This window comes from Theropithecus gelada, chromosome 11, assembly GCF_003255815.1.
Source record: "Theropithecus gelada isolate Dixy chromosome 11, Tgel_1.0, whole genome shotgun sequence".
Taxonomy (NCBI): Eukaryota; Metazoa; Chordata; class Mammalia; order Primates; family Cercopithecidae; genus Theropithecus; species Theropithecus gelada.
In genome coordinates this window covers 15,481,815-15,504,634 of record NC_037679.1, presented here as the reverse complement: position 1 = coordinate 15,504,634, position 22,820 = coordinate 15,481,815, and the positions used below count along the sequence as shown (strand labels likewise).

Below are 22,820 nucleotides of genomic sequence, written 5' to 3'. Positions count from 1 at the left end.
AGCATCCATTCCATCATCATAGGACAGGAAGGAAGAAGTTGGAAGCCCTGAAGTCACGGTGATCTTTTTTTTTTTTTTTTTTTTTAACTGTTAGGATCACCTGCTTCGGGAGAAAGCTCAGCAGCATGATGAGACCTATTATATGTGGGCCTTGGCTTTCTTCATGGCCTTCAACCGAGCTGCCTCCTTCCGGCCAGGCCTGGTTTCTGAGACCCTCAGTGTCCGCACCTTCCACTTCATTGAGCAGAACCTCACTAACTACTACGAGATGATGCTGACTGACCGCAAGGAAGCTGCCTCCTGGGCACGCCGGTGAGTGGGATGGTTACTGGAGTTAGAGTGAGCTAGGGATCTGAATGCTTGAATTCTGGCTGGTGCTTTTTCCCTGATTCAGGGTTCAAGTGGTCAGTCTGAAGAGCAAGGACTGGCTGGGAAATTTGGTTTGGGTGGCACATTTTTTTTTCTTTTTTTTGGCCGTGGGAGGTTGCTGTTTCCATGGGCCATTGCCCTAAGTTGTCCTCCATTTCACCTTTTCCCCTCAACTCTCAGGATGCACTTAGCTCTGAAGGCCTATCAGGAGCTGCTGGCAACAGTGAATGAGATGGACTTATCCCCAGATGAGGCTGTGAGGGAGAGCAGCCGCATCATCAAGAGTGAGGCCCTGGCCTGGTCCCCGATCCCAGCCTGTCCCATCTCATGATGAGAATCTCATTCTTCCCAGTCCCAGCTTCATCCATCTCTCCTTTTCCAGGCTTTCCAGAATAGCCCTTCCATCCCTTTCTCTTCCCCATTCCTAGACAATATTTTCTATGTGATGGAGTACCGAGAACTATTCCTGACACTTTTTCGAAAGTTTGATGAGAGATGCCAGCCCCGTTCTTTCCTTCGTGACTTGGTGGAGACCACCCACCTCTTCCTCAAAATGTTGGAGCGGTTCTGTCGGAGCCGTGGGAACCTGGTGGTGCAGGTACTGGGCAGCCCCACGACGTAGAAAGAGCTGTGAGGGAGAGTCAAGGAAAGGGGGCTTTCTTCTCACAGTTTGTACAGCTTAAGTTCATCTGTTAAACCTGTTCTGAGCTATGACAACAAGAGGTTTGTGGGTGTTGGCCAGTGTGAGTCTACCACAGTTTCCTTCTCCCATTAGAATAATCTCTGATCTGCCATAAATATTTTAGTTCAGTCAGGAAACATTTATTGAACACCTACCAAGTGCCAAGTACAAAAACCCTGGGGATTCATAATTTTAGAGTTTAATAATTATGCTGTAGCATTTTCTGATTATACCTTGAAAGCATTGTGGTGAGATGGAAAGAGCCTTAAGTTGCGGCCGGGCACGGTGGCACACACCTATAATCCCCGCAGTTGGGGAGGCCGAGGTGGGCAGATTACTTGAGGTCAGGGGTTCAAGACCAGCTGGCCAATATGGTGAAACCCTGCCTCTACTAAAAATACAAAAATTAGCCAGGCGTGGTAGCGCACATCTGTAATCTCCGCTGCTCAGAAGGCTGAAACAGAATCACTTGAATCCAGGAGGTGGAAATTGCAGTGAGCTAAGATCATGCCACTGCACTCCAGCCTGGGTGACACAGTGAGACTCTGTCTCAACAGCAACACTAAAAGAGCCTTAAATTGAACTTTAGAAGGTCTGGATTCTAGTCCTGTATTGGTTATTATTGGAATAAGCTCAAGCTGTTTGTGTCGGTCTCCAGATCTATAAAGCTGGGATTGTAACAGTTGTCCATGAACCCAAAGTGGAATAAGTGAAAAGCCTAGGACAGGCTGGGCACAGTGGCTCTTGCCTGTAATCCCAGCACTTTGGGAGGCCACGGTGGGTGGATCATTTGAGGCCAGGAGTTTGAGACCAGCCTGGGCAACATGACAAAGCCTCCCCTTCTCTACTAAAAATACAAAAATTAGCTGGGTATGATGGCACGCACCTGTAGTCCCAGCTATTTGGGAAGCTGAGGCATGAGAATTGCTTGAACCCAGGAGGCCGAGGTTGCAGTAGGCCAAGATTGTGCTATGCCACTGCGCTCCAGTCTGGGCCACAGAGCAAGACTCTGTCTCAAAAAAAAACAAAAAACAATTCACCGGCAAGGTGGCACATACCTGTAGTCCCAGCTACTCAGGAGGCTGAGGCACGAGGATCACTGGAGCTTAGGAGTTTGAGGGTGCAGTGAACTGTGATTAAGACACTGCACTCTTGCCGGGCGCGGTGGCTCAAGCCTGTAATCCCAGCACTTTGGGAGGCTGAGACGGGCGGATCACAAGGTCAGGAGATCGAGACCATCCTGGCTAACACGGTGAAACCCCGTCTCTACTAAAAAATACAAAAAACTAGCCGGGCGANAAAAAAAAAAAAAACCATTGTGTGAATACATACATTTGTTCAACCAGGTATCAAACATTTAGATTGTTTACATTTTGTTCTTACCTGATTTTTATTGAGTTGTGGCTTATGAGGAAAATTTTCCCTGGGGTCTTTGTTTCATTTGAGGTAACAGTTTGCATTTTCTTTCTGGCCAACAAAAGAAATGTCTAAATTCCTTCTTCTACTTCAAATTATAAATTTAAAGCCAGATTTCCCCTGGGTAAAGCCTTTTTTCTGTCTGTGCTCCAGGGAGGTGTGGCCTGAAGGAGATGTGTTTGGCTCTCAAGACATTTCTCCAGAGGAAGAGATCCAGTTGCTGAAACAAATCCTGTCTGCTCCACTTCCCCGTAAGTCTCCACCCTTCACATCTGTCTCCTTCCAGCTCTTTTCTAGCACCAACATAACAGAGACTCAGTAATCCTCCTTCTGTCTATAGGGCAGCAGGGCCCAGAGGAATGTGGGACAGAGGAACAAGAAGAAGAGGAGGAGGAGGAGGAGGAGGAGGAGGAGGAGTTGCAAGTGGTCCAGGTGTCGGAGAAAGAATTTAATTTTCTGGACTACCTGAAACGGTGCGGGCTGAGAGGCCTGAGTTGGTCCTAGAGTGGCGATTTTGCAGCTCTGAGGATGACCTATGTCTTCCTTATGCTGACATCCTCTCCCTCCTTGCTTTGGTGCAGCTTTGCATGTTCAACTGTCGTTCGAGCCTATGTGCTGCTGCTGCGGAGCTACCAGCAGAATAGCGCTCACACTAACCATTGCATTGTGAAGATGCTGCACCGGCTGGCCCATGACCTCAAAATGGAAGCCCTACTTTTTCAGCTGTCAGTCTTCTGCCTCTTCAATCGTCTGCTTAGTGACCCTGCTGCTGGAGCCTACAAAGTGAGGGAGTAACAAGGAATGGGGGTTTAGAAGGGTATGGGAACCCTCAGGTAAATAAATAATCTTCAGGAGATAGAAGGTGCTGAGAAGTGTCAAGGGCTGGGAGATGGGAAAACAATGAGAAAGTAGACAGGCAGGTTGAGGGAGCTGCATGGAGAAGGACAGAAGAGAGTGAGTGAGGAGGGGGCAGCTGGGAACAGCTATAGAGAAAATACCTAGAGGGCCAGGTTCGGGTCTGCATTGGACCAGAGGCCTCATAGTAACCTCCTTCTCCTACAGGAGCTAGTGACTTTTGCCAAATACATCCTGGGCAAATTCTTTGCACTGGCCGCAGTCAACCAAAAAGCCTTTGTGGAGCTGTTGTTCTGGAAGAACACAGCTGTGGTTCGAGAGATGACTGAGGGCTATGGCTCCCTGGATGACAGGTGAGCTTGAAGTTGGCAAAGGATGGGTTGGGGTAGGGGAAGTTTGATGCAGAGTCACAGAATGTTAAAGCTGTAAGAGCTTGCATGTCATTTAGCCCACTGTTTCTTTCCCTGTCATGGGTGAGAAAACAGGCTCAGGAGGTGAAATGCTTTACCTAAGGTTATCCAAGAGAGGAGCAGGGACTGGAGCCTAAGTCTACTGTGTATCTAGTTTCCTTCTCCGGCACCAGCCTCCGTAGAGGTGGTCACTGTTGGGAGCTGGGTGATTGCCCGGAGAGAGTCTGTGTGCGACCTCTCCCAAAACGTGCTGGGAAACCATGAGGATTTGTAGAAATGTTTGTCTTCTTTCCCTTAATGTCTCAGCCCCTCTCCTTTCACACTTAGTCTCTTTTTCCCATAATATTCTTAGCCCCTGGAGTCAGAATGGTCAGGGTTCCACTGGCCCAACCTGGAAAATCTCTTAGTTTGACTTTTAGGTTCTTACGTGGAAGGAAAGTGAGGGGAAGGAGGCACACTGTAGGCCTCTCTCGGCTGGCCTCTTTCAGTTACCTGCCTCGTCCTTCCTGTTCCTTTCAGAACTGATCAGAGAAGCCCTTTGGTCTCCTCTTTTTGGGCCAAGAACCTATATGCTCCCTTTCTCCTTTCACCATTCAGGTCTTCGAGTCGCAGAGCGCCTACATGGAGCCCCGAAGAAGACGCTCGTCTTCGGGAGCTGTACCTCGCCCATAAGGACGTGGAAGGTGAGAGGCCTTGAGATCTGGAAAGTTTGTGAGGAGGGCAGCCTGAGCTGCAGGACCTTCTTTACTGCCTCAGTCATTTCCCATGCCAGGGCAGGATGTGGTGGAAGCCATCTTGGCCCACCTGAATACTGTTCCTCGAACACGCAAGCAGATCATCCACCATCTGGTACAGCTGGGACTGGCTGACAGTGTCAAAGACTTCCAAAGGTAGAGAGGCGCATGCTTTGGAGGCTATTGGGATAGGGACACGTGTTCACTTCCTGGGCTTCCTCTTCCACTGACACCTTCCTAATCAGGAAAGGAACCCATATTGTACTGTGGACGGGGGATCAGGAGTTGGAGCTGCAGCGGCTTTTTGAGGAATTCCAGGACTCGGATGGTGAGTGAGGTGGAACTCAGGGGACCTTTGAGATGAAAGCCAAGCTATCCATTTCTTTTGGGGCTGTCTTTTATTACCAAGGAAAGATTCTCCCATCCCTTCTGTTCACTTACTATATTTGTAAGGGTCGTTTTTGGATGAATTGAGCTACCCTCTTTCCAGAGACCTCTTATTTATTTTACTCATCTCTTTCCCCTGTTGCCTTTGGGTATTCACATGCTCGCTTTTTATAGATGTCCTGGGTCATATCATGAAGAATATCACAGCCAAACGCTCACGGGCCCGAATAGTGGATAAACTCTTGGCTCTGGGGCTGGTGGCTGAGCGGCGGGAGCTGTACAAGAAACGGCGGAAAAAGTTGGCATCCTCCATCTTGGTAACAGTCTGACCCTGGCTCTGCTGGCATGGGCCCGCTCCCCTTGAAATGCTCCTTAGGAGCAGTCCACCCACATTCTTCCTGCCTGAGGCTGTTCTGACCAGGTCCTTCTCAGAGAGCGGGTGCGGTGCAGGGAGGGGTCAGGAACCAGGAGACTCCACTAAGTTCCTTGTGTTGCCTTCGTTTTCATTCCCCCAACCCCCAATGAATTTTAGCCAAATGGAGCGGAGTCCCTGAAAGATTTTTGCCAGGAAGATCTGGAAGAAGAGGAAAACCTGCCTGAGGAAGACAGCGAGGAGGATGAAGAAGGGAGCTCAGAAGCAGAAGAAGTCCAGGGTAGCTTAGTCCTTTCAACTGAAAACCTTGGTCAAAGCCTGCATCAGGAAGGTGAGGACTTTGGCTGGGAGAGGTGTCTCAGGTGGAGGGCTTGGGAGTAGGGTCAAATGTAAGTTTCCCTCATTTCTTTAGGCTTTTCTACCCCGCTCCTGTGGCTCCAGCACTGCCTGATCCGAGCAGCAGATGATCGGGAAGAGGATGGTGAGTGGACAGATGACGCTTTTAGGAGAGCCCTGGAGGCTATTGGAGACCTACCTGGTCATGGGATGGAGGACCAGTTCTTCTCTTATATCTTCACCATATGACCGTTGACCCTGTCTTAGGCTGCTCCCAGGCAGTTCCATTGGTGCCACTCACAGAGGAAAATGAGGAAGCCATGGAGAATGAACAGTTTCAGCAGCTGTTGCGCAAGCTAGGGGTTCGGCCCCCTGCCTCTGAGCAGGTAAATATGCCAGTTAGAGTGTCACCCAAGGCGTGTTAGTCCTATTTCCAAATACATCTCCTCCTCCTCCTCCTCACTGTAGTCGCCATCATGGTCCTCCTCACTGTCATGGTGGTCTTCCTTATCATCCTCATTGTCATCTCGATCCTCCTCATTGCCTTGTCATCTCTGACCAAGATTCCTGCAGCAACCATTCTGCTAGTCTTCTTTTCCTCTCTCTAATCTCCCCTTCCCCTAAATCCATCTTCCAGACTGCCCCCAGATTTATCTTTTTAAAATATAGTTTTGATTACAGTTGTCCCTTAGTATCTTGGCAGGAATCTGAGGAGGGATTGGTTCCAGGACCCCCCTGCCCACAGCTACCAAAATCTACAGATGCTCAAGTCCCTTTTTGTAGTATTTGTGAATAACCTAGTTACATCCTCCTGTATACTTTAAGTCATTTCTAGATTACATATAATACCTATACAATGTAAATAATTGTTATACTGTATTTTAAATATATATACATATACATAGAGAGAGACAGACAGACAGACAGAGTCTCACTCCATTGCCCAGGCTGGAGTGCAGTGACTCAGTCTCGGCTCACTTTTGCCTCAACCTCCCAGGCTCAGGTGATCCTCCCACCTCAGCCTCCTGAGCAGCTGGGACCACAGGCCTATGTCACCACTCCCAGCTAACTTTTTGTATTTTTTGTAGAGATGGGGTTATGCCATGTTGCCCAGGCTGTGTATTATTGTGTAATGTTATGTTGTTATTTTTTATAGTTAATTTTTTTTTTAAATATTGTCGATTTACAGTGTTTTGAATCCACAGATTCAGAACTTCTGGATATGGAGGGTCAAGTCCTCTGTCCAGAGCCCTTGATGATTCCTTACTGCTTGCAGGACAGAATCCACAAATTCCAAATGGCATGCCCATCCTTGGCCAACCTTTGCAGCCTCACAGCCACACCACTCACACACCAACTTTACATCATCGTCACCCTGGTAGGCTTTTTCATGCCTCCAAATGGCTAATCATGCCTGTCCCTCTGTGGAAGGCTGCAACCGTGCACACAAGGTGACACACACCCACTCCATCTGTCTTACTGATGGACCTCTACGCAGTCTTCAAGAGTCTGCTCAATTGTCACCTTGTCAGAGAAGCAGTCCCTGTCATTCTTTCAACCCCTGAAGTAAAAATAATCACTTTTGCAGTTGTGATTTGTTCATTCCCCTGATGCAGCCTCAGTCCTGTGGAATCTGCCAGGTACGATGGCTCATGCCTGTAACCCCAGCACTTTGGGAGGCCGAGGCAGGCGGATTACCTGAGGTCAGGAGTTCAAGACCAGCCTGGCCAACATGGCAAAACCCTGTCTCTACTAGAAATACAAAACTTAGCCTGGTGTGGTGGTAGGTGCCTGTAGTCCCAGCTACTTGGGAGGCTGAGGCAGGAGAATTGCTTGAACCCGGGAGGGTGAGGTTGCAGTGAGCTTTTATCACTTTGCCATGGTACTCCAGCCTGGGTGACAGAGTGAGATTCTGCCTCAAAAAAAAAAAAAAAAAAAAATCCTGTGATATTACGGCACATTTGTTATTTTTCCCATTGGATTTGAGTTATTTGAGAGTGAGGATCATACCCGATTCACCTTTACATCCCCAGGATTTATTTATTTATTTATTCAGTTAACAACTATAGCCAGGTGTAATGGCTCATGCCTGTAATCGCAGCACTTTGGGAGGCTGAGGTGGGAGGATCATTTGAGACTGGCCTGGGCAACACAGCAAGACCCTGTTTCTACAAAAAATTATGAAGCAGTTGGGCATCATGGTGGCATCATGGCACCCCCGTGGTCCTAGCTACTTGAGAGGCTGAGGCGGGAGGATAGCTTGAGCCCAAGAGATCGAGACTACAGTGGACTATACTTGTGCCACTGCACTTCAGCCCGAGTGACAGAGGCAGACCCCTTCTCATTTAAAAAAAAAAAGAACAACCAAAAAAACCTATACTTACTGGGAACCTCCTAATGTAGCAGGCACTGTGCTAGGCATTGGTTATATCTTGAATAAATAAGTATTAAGTAGAGTTCACAACCCTTGTGGATCTTCACCAATGCTGGGTCATATATATTCACTGAATATCAAACTGGGGAACAAGAGGCTGGTCCTTTCCCTTTTCAACTTCTTGGCCCCTGTAGGAAACCTTCTGGCGAATTCCAGCCAAGCTGAGTCCTACCCAGCTCCGGAGGGTAGCAGCTTCTTTGAATCAACCAGAGGAGGAACAGAAGCTGCAGCCAGAGCTACAGCCTGAAGTCCCTGGAGAGGAAGGCTCTGATGAGGAGCACTGTAAAGAGCACCGACCACAAGCCCTGAGGGCCCTCTTGCTAACCCACAAGAAGAAAGGCCTGGCGTCCCCAGAGGGTAATAGTGCGACAGCCATCTTCTGAGTATTAACGTGTCAGCCATGTTGGTCTAGAGGGCAAGAAAGGTATATTGAGAATATGAGGACTGAGTTCCTGATTTTGTGTCATTATTTATGGTCATTGCAGAGGAAGACACTGTTGGTAAAGAGCAGCTGAAGACAGCACCCAAGAAGCGACAGTTGCTGGACAGTGACGAGGAACAGGAAGATGAGGGCAGAAACAGAGGTAGGGAATTGGATGGACCTTCTTTTTCTTCTCTAATCCTGAAGACAAACTCTACCACCTCCTTACCCCTTAACATATTTAGATATTCTCTCTCTCTCTCACCCCTGTTGTTCCCACAGCACCAGAGTTGGCAGCTCCAAGAATCCAAAAGAAGAAACGATTTCAGATTGAGGATGATGAGGATGACTGAAGAGCTAAGAAGCCTAGGGGTAGAGATAGACACGTTTTTAGATGGTACATTTAAGTCAGAGTTGGAAGGGTCATACAGGACCCAGACACTCCTCTTACCGGACAGAGCAGTACAATCCTGGCTCTTCCACGGATTTAGGCTGACAAACTTCAGCAGCAGTATTGGCCTTCTCTGCTATCAGTCTTTGTTTCTCCCAGTTTTTATCGGTATGCCCCAGCAGTTCTCTGGGGATTTATTCCTTTTCTTCTAGGAACCATTTCTTTTGATTATTAGAGCTCCTTAGCAAATAAGAGGAGCGAATGAAATAGAGAAAGCACCCTGGACCCCTCTTACTGGTCTGTTCCTTTTGGCTTTCTCTTGGAGGCAGGCCACCGCATCAGATAGGGAGCTTTATGACATGACAGGTGGGGGTTTTGTACCACTTTTGGAAGATACCAGATGCCTCTGTCCTCATTTTCTTTCCTGTGATCATCCTCTAGATACCAGATAGAGCCCCATTCCTGCATTTGAGATAGGGCTGGAATATAGTACTCTAGATGACGAACGTTTTTGCTTTATGTTTGGTATTAAACATGTAAGAGTAGAAGTTCTGATCTCAGTCTGACTTGTCAGTATATCTGAGTTCCCCAGCCCTTCCCCTGCTGTGCTTTTTTTTTTTTTTTGAGACGATGTCTCGCTCTGTCGCCCAGGCTGGAGTGCAGTGGCCGGATCTCAGCTCACTGCAAGCTCCGCCTCCCGGGTTTGCGCCATTCTCCTGCCTCAGGCTCCCGAGTAGCTGGGACTACAGGCGCCCGCCAACATGCCCGGCTAGTTTTTTTTGTATTTGTTTTAGTAGAGACGGGGTTTCACCGTGTTAGCCAGGATGGTCTCGATCTCCTGACCTTGTGATCCGCCCATCTCGGCCTCCCAAAGTGCTGGGATTACAGGCTTGAGCCACCGCGCCCGGCTGAGATGTTATTTTTAATGTGCTCTTGAAAGAAGAACTTAAACATTTTAGGGTAAAAAGAGAACAGCAGACCGGCACAGTGACTCAAGCCTGTTGTCCCAGCACTTTGGGAGGCTGAGACGGGCAGATCACTTGAGGTCAGGAGTTTGAGACCAGCCTGGACAACATGGCGAAACCCCGTCTCCACTAAAAATACAAAAATTAGCCAGCCATGGTGGCAAGCGCCTGTAATCCCAGCTACTCAGGTAGCTGAGGTAGGAGAATCGCCTGAACCCAGGAGGCAGACAGAGGTTGCAGTGAGCCAAGGTCACGCCAGTGCGTATGTCTGGGTGACAGAGCGAGACTCTGTCTCAAAAAAAAAAAAAAAAAAAAAGACCAACAACCTTCCCTTTTCTTCTGCTTTCCCTGCAGAAGACACAGAAAAGCATTTTTACGTCTAGATCCTTTTGTCTAGGGTAAATTCTTAGGGTGACAAGAGTATGCAGCAGGAAGAAGGAGGAGCCACAAAGGAAGAGAAGCCAACTTGTTGGCATGGGGCATAGAAAAGGACAAAATCTAGGCAGGAAAAGGATGGATACATACTGCAAATATTATGTTCTTACCCATTCTTGGGAATGTCAGCTTTCTTGCTCCCTGTGCTTCCAGCTGAGATAGGGCGAAGATGAGATTCAGAAAATAGCCATTCAGCTCAGGAAAGCTCCTAAGTAAAGGATGGATTTGGATTGTCCTGTTGCTTTGACTTTTTATTTTTATTTTTTCCTGAACAGATGAGGATCTCTCATAGCCTCTAAAAGTAGGAGTGAAGCTATTTCCATGGTAATTGAAGTTTCCAAGGGCTAGACACTTTCTAGCTCTGGCCAGTCTTGGTGTCTCTTCATCCTGAGCCTTTCTCCACCTCCCAGCCTGAGCGCTGCTTCCTTCCAGCAGGGCTGCTCTGTTGTCCCCACCATGATCCGGGCTGTGCTGCTCCTTTGCTGTGTCCTGCTGTCCCCAGTGTCTGCCTTTTTTTTTTTTTTTTTTTTTGAGATGAAGTCTCGCTCTGTTGCCCAGGCTGGAGTACGGCAGCGTGATCTTAGCTCACTGCAGCCTCTGCCTCCCGGGTTCAAGTGATTCTCTTGCCGTAGCCTCCCAAGTAGCTGGAATTACAGGTACGAGCCACCACGCCCAGCAAATTTTTTGTATTTTTAGTAGAGACAGGATTTCACCATGTTGGCCAGGCTGGTCTTGAACTCCTGACCGCAGGTGATCTGCCTGCCTTGGCCTCCCAAAGTGCTGGGATTACAAGCGTAAGCCACCATGCTTGGCCTAGCGGCTGCCTTTTTTTTTTTTTTTTTTTTTTTCCTGTGATGGAATCTCACTCTATCGCTCAGGCTGGAGTGCAGTGATGCAATATCAGTTCACTGCAACCTCTGGCTCCTGGGTTCAAGCAATTCTCCTGCCTCAGCCTCCTGAGTAGCTGGGATTACAAGCATGCACCATCACACCTGGCTAATTTTTGTATTTTTAGTAAAGATGGGGGTTCATCATGTTGGCCAGGCTGGTCTGGAACTCCTGACCTCAAGTGATCCTCCCATCTCGGCCTCCCAAAGTGATGAGATTACAGGCATGAACCACCGCATCTGGCCGTGGCTGCCTTTTTAAGAAATGCCCAGAACTGGACCCTGACCTTCCATCACTCTTTGAAATTTCCAGCCCCAGTTTCTTCTACCAGTATTTATCAGATAGAAAATTTACTACATATTAGGCTCAAGAGGTGTTTTTATCCTTTTCTGTTTATTTACCCTTTGGAAATTTTTAAATTTTTAAATGAGAAGAGGAGTAAAAAGCTATTTCTTACATATTTGAGTCACAGCCATCTGATTTCTCCTTATTCTGGGTCTCTGTCTTAGATTAGACTGGGAATGTGGGAGCAAGAGGTAGATACTGCTTTTGCAGCATTTCTGACTCCTGAACAAGCTCTGATTAGTCAGTATGTATCAGTTCAGGTATAGATTGGGAGAACCTATAGATCATGATGACGGTCATACATGTATGAAAGGGAGAAAGACCTGTAATCCCAGCACTTTGGGAGGCCGAGACAGGTGGATCACGAGGTCAGGAGATCGAGACCATCCTGGCTAACACGGTGAAACCCCATCTCTACTAAAAAAAATACAAAAAACTAGCCGGGCAAGGTGGCGGGCGCCTGTAGTCCCAGCTACTCAGGAGGCTGAGGCAGGAGAATGGCGTGAACCCGGGAGGCGGAGCTTGCAGTGAGCTGAGATCCAGCCACTGCACTTCAGCCTGGGCGACAGAGCGAGACTCCGTCTCAAAAAAAAAAAAAAAAAAAAAGGGAGAAAGAGAAAAATTACAGTGCTACTCAGAAAATCTCGGCCAAGTTGATACAGAGCCCCAGAGTGAAGATTACATGACTGAGTAGTCCCATGTCTGGCAGACTTGGCCGGGCTCTAGCACTGTCCGCCAGTCATTGTCTCAGAGCAACCTGTAGAGAGGGATGCTACTGCGATCACTGCAGAACATCCTAAGAAGTGGAAACCTAAGTCTGTCGGCCAAGTAGAATGTTCACTCTGTGTTCTCCCGAAGGGAGATCTGAGCAGAACACCACAGGACAAATAGGCAAATGTTTGCCAAAATTGGGCCCCTTATTGACCTTAGAGACAAGCAACTGTCCCCTCTCATGAGACAGAGCACTGGGACTGGAACAACCTACCCAGGAAAGCCTACCTCTCACTGACTGGCCTCTGGTAATTTGGGGCTCTCAAATATTTAAGTAGAAAGTGAAGCAGAGGAAGGCCCTGGTGACCTGGGAATAGGAGAAGTCAAATAAGATCAGTAGGGTACCATTTCCCATGTAATTGGGCTGTAACCTAAAATGAACCCAAGCCTGGAGGTAATGGGCGAGTGAAACGGTCTCTGTTTTCTAACTCCCACTTCAGCTGATCATTTACTGCTATGTGTTGCACACACTCTGGCTGCCATTTCATATGGAACCCAAACTAAGGCCCTGATGTCCCTTGCTTCGTATTTGCAGACCCTGATTCTACCAGACCTGGCTTCCAAAGTTCCTGCCTGGTTTCTTCCATATGTCCTCTCTACCCAGAATCTAGTGGGCCCGGCACTAAGGAAAGCCCTGGAGCAGGCTGACTACTAAATTTGATACCAGGCCCTGCAGATTTGGCTATACAGGGTGGGATGTGTGAAAGCCACATAGTCCCATACACACCAGCTCCAAGGATTCTGGAATTTCAGTGGCATAAGGAGGAGCATGCCAGGTGATACCATGGCCTCTGTTCTGCAGATGTTAAGACAGGATTCAGTCAGACCCAGGAAAAGCCAGACGCGTCTTTTCCACTGAGTACTGTGAGCAGGGGCAGGAATATCCTGAGCACAATGTGTTCCAGTTTTTGCCAGGAGTGGGAACCTACTGATGGCAGTGGTGGCCCATCTGGAGTGGTCACTGCGAAGACGCCAGCTGCAGCCGGGGAGGTGTGGTGGGGGCTGCATGTTCCATGGAACCAGGGAGAGCCAGGAACAGGCAGGAGCCCTGCCCGCTTCCAAGTTGGCAGGTCCCCACCCTCCTGGGTACAGCTACAGCAGCACAGCTACAGCTGTGGATCCAGGCATCCCTATGCTCTTAGGGGCCAGCAAAGCCTCACTGCCCCCACAGGCTCAGAAGTGCCTGCTCCCACTGCATAGCCTCTTCCCACTCTGTTTTTGAAGCAAAGTTGAGGCCAAGCCCATCACTGTTGTGACCTGGCCATGTGTGCGCACCCTCCTGGCGGTGCTGACACACCAGCCCCCTGCCATCTTGGCCCCCTACAAACTTTGGACACTGACAAACATGAGAGAGAGACTGAAGGGGAGCCAAGGGTGGCTTGGCAGGGGCCTGCAAGTGCCCCTCAGCAGGAACAGCTTAGGTCCCGTGGATGACATTATTGATGATGGCAGGAGGCAGACTCCTGGGCAGAAAGGTGCAGGTCCAGTGAAGTCCCACCTTCAAGCCAGGGACAGCCTGAAGGCTGGGGGCCAGACTGTCACTTCCGGGTGGAGTCCATCACCCAGAATGAGAACTCATGATGCTTATTCTGGGCCGTCCATGGCCCAATCAGCATGCACTTCCTCCCTTCTGCAGCCCATAAAAACCTCGGACTTAGCCAAACTCACAGAGACATCAAATCGACCTGCCTGTGGAAAGCAGCTACTCTCTGCTGGTCTCCTGAGAGCTGTTGTGTCGCTCAGTGAAGCTCCTCTCTGCCCTACCATCCAGTTGTCTGTGTACCTCATTGTTCCTGGATGTGGACGAGAACTCAGGACCCACAGAATGGTGGAACTGAAAGAACTGTAACACAAACAGGGCTGAAACACGACTTCCACCCCCCACCGCCCCTGCCTCTCCACTGCTTGCTGCTTTGTGGGTGACTAGAAGAGAAGAGCTGTGGCCCTTTGAGGAGCCCAGACCCAGGGGCTCCTAGAACCAGGGCTATGACACCCTCTTTGGGGCTCTGCAGTTTCTGGTGTCTCCAAGCTCCCAGGTGCCACCGCATTCCCTGGTGCCTGCAGTGGAAGCTCCTTGCAGTATGCCTGGTCCAGCCACAACCTCACATGGAGCCGGTACCTGGAGCTGCCTGCCTGCTGCACCCGGCATGCCTGGCTATGCACAGTGTGGCCAGACCCTGTGCTCACACACCCTTTGCTGCTGCACACCTGGTTCACCCATGGCAGGCATGGGATCCAGGCTGGTAGCGCAAGCAGAGCGCAGCCTGCTGGGCCAAATGGGTGGAACAAGCACAGCGAGCCCAAGCAACACTTGGGTAAAGGCACTACTGGCCACAGAGGTTTCCAGCTGGAAAAGGGACATCCCAAGAATCCCATGACACTACTATAAACAGGCACAGCTTTGTACTATGCTGCTCAGATAGAACTGGTCAGACAAGGCCAATGGGTCAGAGGTAGTTCTGCTAGAGGTGAGTCTCGCTGAAGAGCCATAGCTTAGAGCCTGGGACTGGGAGTTTTGTGCTATAGGAAAATTGGATAGGAATAGAAGGGATGAATTCTAATTTTTTGGCAAGCTGTATGTGGTGTTCAAAATCCAAAATAAACATCACTTGATATCCATAGGATACACAATGATGAAAAATACAATGATTAAAAAACATGCTGGCCAGATGTGGTGGCTCATGCCAGCAGTGCCAGTACTTTGGGGGGCTGAGGTGAGAGTATCACTTTACCCCAGGAGTTTGAGACAAGCCTGGGCAACATAATGGAATCTTGTCTCTACAAAGAATTTCAAACATCAGCCAGACATGTTGGCTGAGGCAGGAGGATCTCTTGAGCCCAGGAGTTTGAGGTTACAGTGAGCTATGATTGTCACTGCACTCCAGCCTGAACAATAGAGCAACACCCTGTCTCTTAACAACAACAACAACAAAAAAGCGCCAGTGATTTTAAATGTGTTGAGGTTTCTTCTATGGCCCAGATACAGTATACCTTGGTGAGTGTTCTATAGGTACTTGAGAATGTGCATTCTGCTGTTGGAGTATTCTATAAATGTCAGTTAGATTGGTTGATGATATTAAGTTCTTCTATATTCTTGCTGACTTTGTACGTAATAAGTCTATCAGTTGTTGAAAGAAGAGTATTAAAGTCACCAACTATAATACTGGATTTATCTGTTTTTTTCTTTTAGTTCTGTTATTATTATTTGTAAATAGAGACTGGGTTTCTCTTTGTCACCTAGGCTGCAGTGCAGTGGTGTAATCATAGCTCACTGCAGCCTCAAACTCCTGGGCTCAAGCTATCCTCCCATCTCAGCCTCCCAAGCAGCTACAACTACAGGTACCTATGCCTGGCTAATTTTTAATTTTTCATTTTTTTTTAATGTTTGTAGAGATGGGATCTCACCATCTTGCTCAGGCTAGTCTTTTACTCCTGGGCTCAAATGATCCTCCTGCTTCAGCCTCCCAAAGTGCTGGTGGTGGCAGAGGCAGCTGCCATCATGCCAACTGTGCAGCTGGGGCTGCACATTCCATTAGCCTGCCCCTTTTGAGTTGGGATGGGAGCTCCTGGGGTGCTGCTACAGCTGCCTAAAGTGCAGCTGCAGATCCAGGCCTCCTGCTCTATGAAGCAGGCAGGACCCCCACCCTCCTGGGCAGGACAGCCACCCAAACCACAACTATAGATCTGAGCCTCTCTGTGCTCTTGGGGGAAAGCCAGGAGCAAGCAGGATCTACCTTCCCGGGCGCCGCTGCAGCTACCCTCCCAGGTGCAGGAGCCAGGTTTTTCTTCAGCTTACACCCTCAGGGGACCCAGGAAGGACCCTCCCTCATCCCTGCAGGCTCGGGGGTGTCTGCCTGCCTTCTCTCCACTACTGGCGGCTGCTCCAATCTTGGAGCAGGGGTTGGGGCCAACCCTGGGGGCCATGAATGGCAGCAGGAGAGAGACTGATTCCTGGGCAGAAGGGGGTGGGTCCGCAGTAAGGCCCCACCTTTGGGCCAGGGAAGACCTGAAGGCTGGGAGCTGGGCTGCCAGTCCCGTGGAGCAGAGTGAGGACTTGTGGTACCTCTTCCAGGCCTGCCCATGGCTGCCCATGGGCCAACTGGCACACACTTTCCCCTCTGAGGTCCGTGGGTTCAGCCAGAGCAGGGCAGAGGATGGCCAGAGGATAGAGGGCAGAGATACCACAGGCCACCCTCTTCAGGGCCTCGTCTCTGCTGAGAGCTGAATGCTCCATGGGACGACCTGTCTACAGAGAGGAGCTACCCACTGTGGGTCTCCTCTGACCTGTTTTTTTTTTTTTTTGAGACAGTCTCACTCTGTCGCCCAGGCTGCAGTGCAGTAGTGTGATCTCAGCTCTGCCTCCTGGGTTCAAGCAATTCTCGTGCCTCAGCCACCCTAGTAGCTGGGATTACAGGTGTGCGCCACCACTCCCAGCTAATTTTTGTATTATTAGTAGAGTCGGGGTTTCACCATGTTGGCCAGGCAGGTCTTGAATGCCTGACCTCAAGTGATCCACCTGCCTCAGCCTCCCAAAGTGCTGGGGTTACAGGCATGAGCCACTGTGCCCGGCCTCCTCTGTGCTGTTCTAACACTAAATAAAACTCTTCATCTTCTTCACCCTTCATTTGTCTGTGTCCCTCATTCTTCCTGGATTCAGGACAAGAACTCAGGCACCATGGCCACAGACGTTTTTAGCCAGAAAAAATTGACACCCGGCTGGGTGCGGTGGCTCACGCCTGTAATCCCAGCACTTTGGGAGGCCAAGGCGGGCAGATCACCTGAGGTTGGGAGTTCGAGACCAGCCTGACCAACGTGGAGAAACTCCGGCTCTACTAAAAATACAAAATTAGCCAGGCGTGGTGGCGCATGTCTGTAATCCCAGCTACTCGGGAGGCTGAGGCAGGAGAATCACTTGAACCCGGGAGGCGGAGGTTGCAGTGACCCAAGATCTTACCATTGCACTCCAGCCTGGGCAACAAGAGTGAAACTCTGCCTCAAAAAAAAAAAAAAAAAAAATTGACACCCCAGAGATCCCATGATATTTTGGGGGCTTGTCCAGGATCTGCAGAAGGGTGAGTAAAAGCAATTCTGTCCATTTTTTCAGCATCTTTAAACTCCACAGTAGTCAAAATGAAGAAAAAATACCAGGCCTCTGTCAGCCAGTTAAAAGTAACTAGCACAGCTGCCAGACTTAAGACATGGAGGACAGGCTTGCTGGGGAGGACATTTTCAACCCCCCACCACCCTCAGGTATTGGGAATATTGGCTTTGTTCCAACCCAGTTTCCCCTCACTGAGGTCTATCTGTCACATGGGACTGGAAGGAGGTCCTAGGGTAACTGAGGGTATCTGGTCGAGGCCACACCTTGGTGTTATCCAAAAGCCCTTGGACTAACTCCAGTCCCCAGCTGCCCATTGAGGTGTTGGCACTAGGACCTCCAGTCTTTTTTATTGTTGTTTATCTATTTCTTGCTTTCTTTCGAGGCTGTCATGGTTCCTATCTTTTATATACAATGTTAAATTGTAACACCTGCCTCCACAGCTTCACCTGCTTGTGATAGGGCGGCGACATCCTTAAATGTTAAGGATGTTGTTACAAACCACAGAGATTACTGGGTAGAATGAGCATTTGGCTTAGTCATCAAGTATAAAATAGAAGGTTAAAGGTACCACAAAGCAAAGTGTGCCTTCATATCTGTATGTAAATTTGTGGTGAAAATGTTCTTGTAATTTACTTGATTGCCAACTTAGGGCCAAGCACCTTGAGGCACAGAAAAGAAGCATTTCCTCAGGAAAAAAGCTTTTCTGTAAACACAAAGGCAAATGGTCCAAGGTCCTTTATGTGCAGGCCTTCTTTGCCTTGCAAGGTGACCCAGACCTTTGCCAACATCGTAGGATTGATTCAGCCCTCCTAGTGGCCATCTCAGGAGAGGCTGCAAGGGGCAATCCCAGGGAACTGGGGAAGCAAATCCCAGAGGTACCTCCAGCAGGGGAATCAACTCCCTCTGCTGCTCCCTATCCAGGTTCTTTTCCAAGCTTGCCTCATCCTAGAAATCATTTTAGCTGTTCCCAGTCTCACTCCTGCCCCTACAACAGATGCCTGGTGAATATGGCCCCATTAAGGTCCAGGTCTCCTTTTCTTTTCAGGACTTCAGGCAAATTAAGGGGGATCTTGGCAGGTTTTCAGATGGCCCTGAAAAATATAAAAAGGAATTCCAGAACTTGACCCAAGTATTTGAGCTCTCCTGGAAGGATGGCCGTGTTACTTTTGAATCAAACAATGACCACTGCTGAAAAGCAGGCCACTCTCAGCAAGTGGCAGAGAATTTTGGGGATGAGCTTTACATCTTGTATAGGACCAGGGAATGGGAAGAGCTTATCCAGTTGGAAGAATAGCAGTGCCATTTGAGGACCCTAAATGGGACCCCAATAATGGGACAATGGAAGAAGAAATTCTTTCAGGTATGCATATTGGAGGGCTTGTGAGGGACTGGAACTGAGCCTCAATTGCACTGTGCTGTCCATGGTACATCAGGGATTGGATGGGAGTCCCACTGACTTCCTGCAAAGGCTAAGAGGGGTCTTCGTAAAACACACCCCTCTATCTTCTGATTCAATAGAGTGACACCTGGTCATAGGGAATGAGTTTATTACTCAGGCAGCCCCTGATATCAAGAGGAAGCTGCAGAAACAGTCCATAGGACCAGGTAGTATTTTAGAGGACCTCCTGAAAGCGGCCACCTTGGTCTTTTACTATAGGGATCAGGAGACCCAAGAGAAGGAAACACAAGAAAAAGACAGGGGCTCTAATAGCCACCTTGAAGACTCAAAACCGCAGAGCTCCCAAGTTGCACCTGTTGACTGCTGCAAATATGGAGCACTGTAGGGAGGACTGTTCCCGAGACACCAGTCACTGGATACAGGGCTGGTCTCCCAAATGATGCAGCAGGACCGATGGGTCCCAGGGTTCCTTTCCCTGGCTTTGGTAATTCAGACCACCATTGCCATCCAGGAGCCCTGGGTGATTCTGGGGATCGAGGGAAGGAGGATTGACTTCCTCCTGGACTCAAGCGGGACTTTCAGTTCTCTCCAAGCTAGGCACTCCCTTCTTAGCATGACTGTGAGGGACATCTCAGGAAAAGCCCAACCTCTTAGTTGTCACCTTGGGCCAGGTCCCCTATTCCCAAGACTCCTTTTCTCTCCCTTGTTTGAGGAGGACCTTCCCCCACAGCTTCACCTACTTCTGATAGGGAGGCAACAGAGGAGTGGCCCCTGCCAGTTGCTAGATGCAATTTGGAGAGGGCCATCTGGGACTAATTTAAAGGGTTCATACACTCTCCTGAGGCATCTTTTTGTCCCAAGCTTTGGTTTGAATCCCTGGAATGGAACACTAGACCTGAGGCAGATGGCAGCAGGAGTCAGGGCACAGCAAAGGTGAGCATGACTAATTCCTGCTTATTAGGCGCCCCCACTTCATGGATGGAGTGCATCCTACATCACTAGACTCCTTTGACCTTCAGACTCTGGAGAAAGAAAAAAGCTTTTTCCCTTTCACAGGACTCCAGGGCCATTAGGGCTCCATGGCTTGGGAAGGCTGACATGCCAGTAAAAGGGTAAAAGTTGTGGGATTTCTGGCTTCTCTCTCTCTGTGCAAACTGGTTGCAGGAATGATATAAATCACTGTATTCTCTACTCCATGGCTTAATTGGCCTTTTTGTCATGGCTAAGGTTGGGTAATAAGAGATTTAAAAGGGGCCGGGTGCAGTGGCTCACGCCTGTAATCCCAGCATTTTGGGAGGCCAAGGTGGGTGGATCACTTGAGGTCAGGAGTTCAAGACCAGGCTGGCCAACATGGTGAAACCCTGTCTCTACTAAATATACAAAAATTAGCTGTGTGTGGTGGCATGCACCTGTAGTCCCAGCTACTTGGGAGGCTGAGGCATGAGAAACACTTGAACATGGGAGGCAGATGTTGCAGTGAGCATAGATTGCACCACTGCACCCCAGTCTGGGCGACAGAGTGAGACTCTGCCTAAAAAAGGAAAAACAAAAAGATTTAAAAGGACTTCTTAAAAACGAACGCTATGGTTAAAAGTTAGCTTAACTAAAAGTAGATGTTCATAGATATCCAAGCTTTACGTATACTTAAAAGGCCTTTATGTCATTTCTCATTGTTTTTCCGGTGAAGGGTTTTTTCTTCTCAGTCTACTGAATTATCTTTCTCCATTCTTGTCTTGCCACTCTTGATGCACACATGAGGGGCCCCAAGATATCCTCTGATGGCCTGGGACTCCTTGGGAAAATGAAAGAGGTACCACTGACCCATTTTGAGAAAGACTTCCGTTTTCCTCATGGAGCCCCAGGAATTAGGGGCAGATGGATCCCTCTCAAAATGCTTTTGTCTTCAGTTATGCCTACTTATTAGGCCATAGAAACTACATGTTTTCCTGGCCCTGGTTCCTAAAGGGCTTCACCCCAGGGCCAGCAATGCAATTAGGAGATTGGAACATGAAAAATCTTAGAACTACTGGATCTCTGTTTCTGTGTGGATATATGTGTCAGGTGTGTCATGTTTATATAAAAGAGCTCTAGCTGATTGGCTTAAAGGAAACTAAGTGTTTAGATCAAATATTTTGAAAGAAAAATAAAGCTGCAATGCCTTAGTTCATGGCTATCACTCTAGTGGAACAGGAAGCATGGGAAAGTATGGCCTTGCACAGCTCATAGTAGGCCATTGCCTCTGGAGGGAAAACAAAGTGGTACTGGTGCCCACCTAAGGTCAGAGTAAGCCTGGATCCCAAAGGGGGATGCTCCAGGGGATCCTCTGGACTTCCACCTTTCCAAAGAGGATGCTTTTGGCGGAGGTTCTGAGGTCTACTGCTAAGCCCTCCTTAGAACTTTCTCTCATAGTTGCAATACTATTTGGCCCCAGTATTGCATGGAATCTGGAGTTACTGCTGAACAGGAAAGTGGGATGCCATTGCATGTATCCAGGCTTTTATGCTGTTGTTCTAAGCAGGGGGCCTGGTTAGCATGTGATACTCTCCTTTGGTGCTGTTTGACCCCAGTGTTCTTTGAAGTCTGGGAAAGTTTGACCTTTAAATCCAACTGCCATGGAAACTGCTTTACTTGAAATTTTGTTTCACAGTTGTATTAGGGATAGATATAGATATAGATATATACACACACAGCATTTAGGTATTAACTTTATGTAATAATATTTGGGTTGGGGATTGGTGCATTTCTGGTTGTGGGAAGGATAGTTGTATTATGTTAGGCACAATTATGACCTTATTATTGTCTTTATTTGAGGATTATGATCTCAGGAGGTGTGTATATATATGTGTATATATGTACATATATGTGTGTGTGTGTGTATATATATGCATTTATTAACTTACACAATCTCAAGGTCCCATGATAGGCTGTCTGCAAGCTTGAGGAGCAAGGAGAGCCAGTCCGAGTCTCAAAACTGAAGAACTTGGAGTCCAATGTTTGAGGGCAGGAAGCATCCAGCACAGGAGAAAGATGTAGGCTGGGAGGCTAGGTCCATCTCACGTTTTCACGTTTTTCTGCCTGCTTTATATTCGCCGACAGCTGATTAGATTGTGCCCACCAAATTAAAGGTGGGTCTGCCTTCCCCAGCCCGCTGACTTAAATGTTAATCTTCTTTGGCAACATCCTTGCAGACATACCCAGGATCAATGCTTTGCATCCTTCAATCAAGTTGGCATTCAGTATTAACCATCACAAGTCTACCCCTTGTCAACTTGAACCCATACACATCTCCTGAGATCATACATCATCTTCAAATAAAGACAATAATAAGGTCATAATTGTGCCTAACATAATACAACTATCCTTTGCACAACCAGAAATGCACCAAACCCCAACCCAAATATTATTACATAAAGTTAACAATACCTAAATGCTGATACGGCATCAATAAATCTTATGTCACATGATAAAGGAAAAGGAAATAAAATGAAGATATTTTCTTAGTACAAGTGTTTACATGCATAAGCATATTTTTAACAAAAGAAGGAGGAAATGCTCATGACAATTACAGTCTTTGTTTCTGCAGCTGGTCACGTGGTCATAGCTGGTATTGATGACTGTCTTCTTCTACTACCCATTCTGTATTCCCTTTGCCTTCAGCAAGCACCTCAGCAGGTCATGGTTTTTTCCCTGGTGGAATGACCCAAACCTTCATTCCTGAGGGGTCTGGACCATTTGTCATCTGCCTGGATTTGGAGTGTTGTAATTTCCGATTGACTTTAATCATGGGGCATGGTAATACTATGAGATGCCCTAATGGATATCCTATATTCCATGCATACTCTTTCTTACCTCTGTTTTGGAGTAGTAGACTGATTTTATCTTGATAGTCCAGGTCAATTACCCCAGCCAACACTGTAATTCCCTTCTTAGCCTGTTAACTGAAAGGTAGGAGGAGCCCAAAGTGCCCAGGTGACAATCTTAACTTCCAGTTTAATGGAATCGTTGTTGTGTCTACTGGTGGCAGCACTCCTCCCTCTGGAACTAAGACCTGTAGGCCAGCAGAACATAATGTTGCAGGAACAGGAAGCAAACAATTTGTTAGTGGGTC

The 22,820-nt window shown here is 48.2% G+C and overlaps 1 protein-coding gene across 1 annotated transcript in view; it reads left to right on the top strand.

The window, feature by feature from the left end:
* The window catches only part of TIMELESS (timeless circadian regulator), a 34,412-nt gene extending 25,051 nt beyond the window's left edge, over positions 1–9,361 (top strand). The window contains exons 11-27 of the mRNA XM_025401440.1: positions 95–312; positions 550–653; positions 798–987; positions 2,621–2,718; positions 2,808–2,940; positions 3,049–3,250; positions 3,530–3,675; positions 4,330–4,415; positions 4,505–4,622; positions 4,712–4,794; positions 5,028–5,170; positions 5,386–5,557; positions 5,639–5,707; positions 5,830–5,948; positions 8,131–8,353; positions 8,482–8,580; positions 8,700–9,361. Of these exons, the coding sequence (XP_025257225.1) occupies positions 95–312; positions 550–653; positions 798–987; positions 2,621–2,718; positions 2,808–2,940; positions 3,049–3,250; positions 3,530–3,675; positions 4,330–4,415; positions 4,505–4,622; positions 4,712–4,794; positions 5,028–5,170; positions 5,386–5,557; positions 5,639–5,707; positions 5,830–5,948; positions 8,131–8,353; positions 8,482–8,580; positions 8,700–8,770 (2,274 nt within the window). The 3' untranslated portion in view covers positions 8,771–9,361. The remainder of the gene's footprint in view (positions 1–94; positions 313–549; positions 654–797; positions 988–2,620; positions 2,719–2,807; positions 2,941–3,048; positions 3,251–3,529; positions 3,676–4,329; positions 4,416–4,504; positions 4,623–4,711; positions 4,795–5,027; positions 5,171–5,385; positions 5,558–5,638; positions 5,708–5,829; positions 5,949–8,130; positions 8,354–8,481; positions 8,581–8,699) is intronic.
* Positions 9,362–22,820: the final 13,459 nt, after the last annotated feature.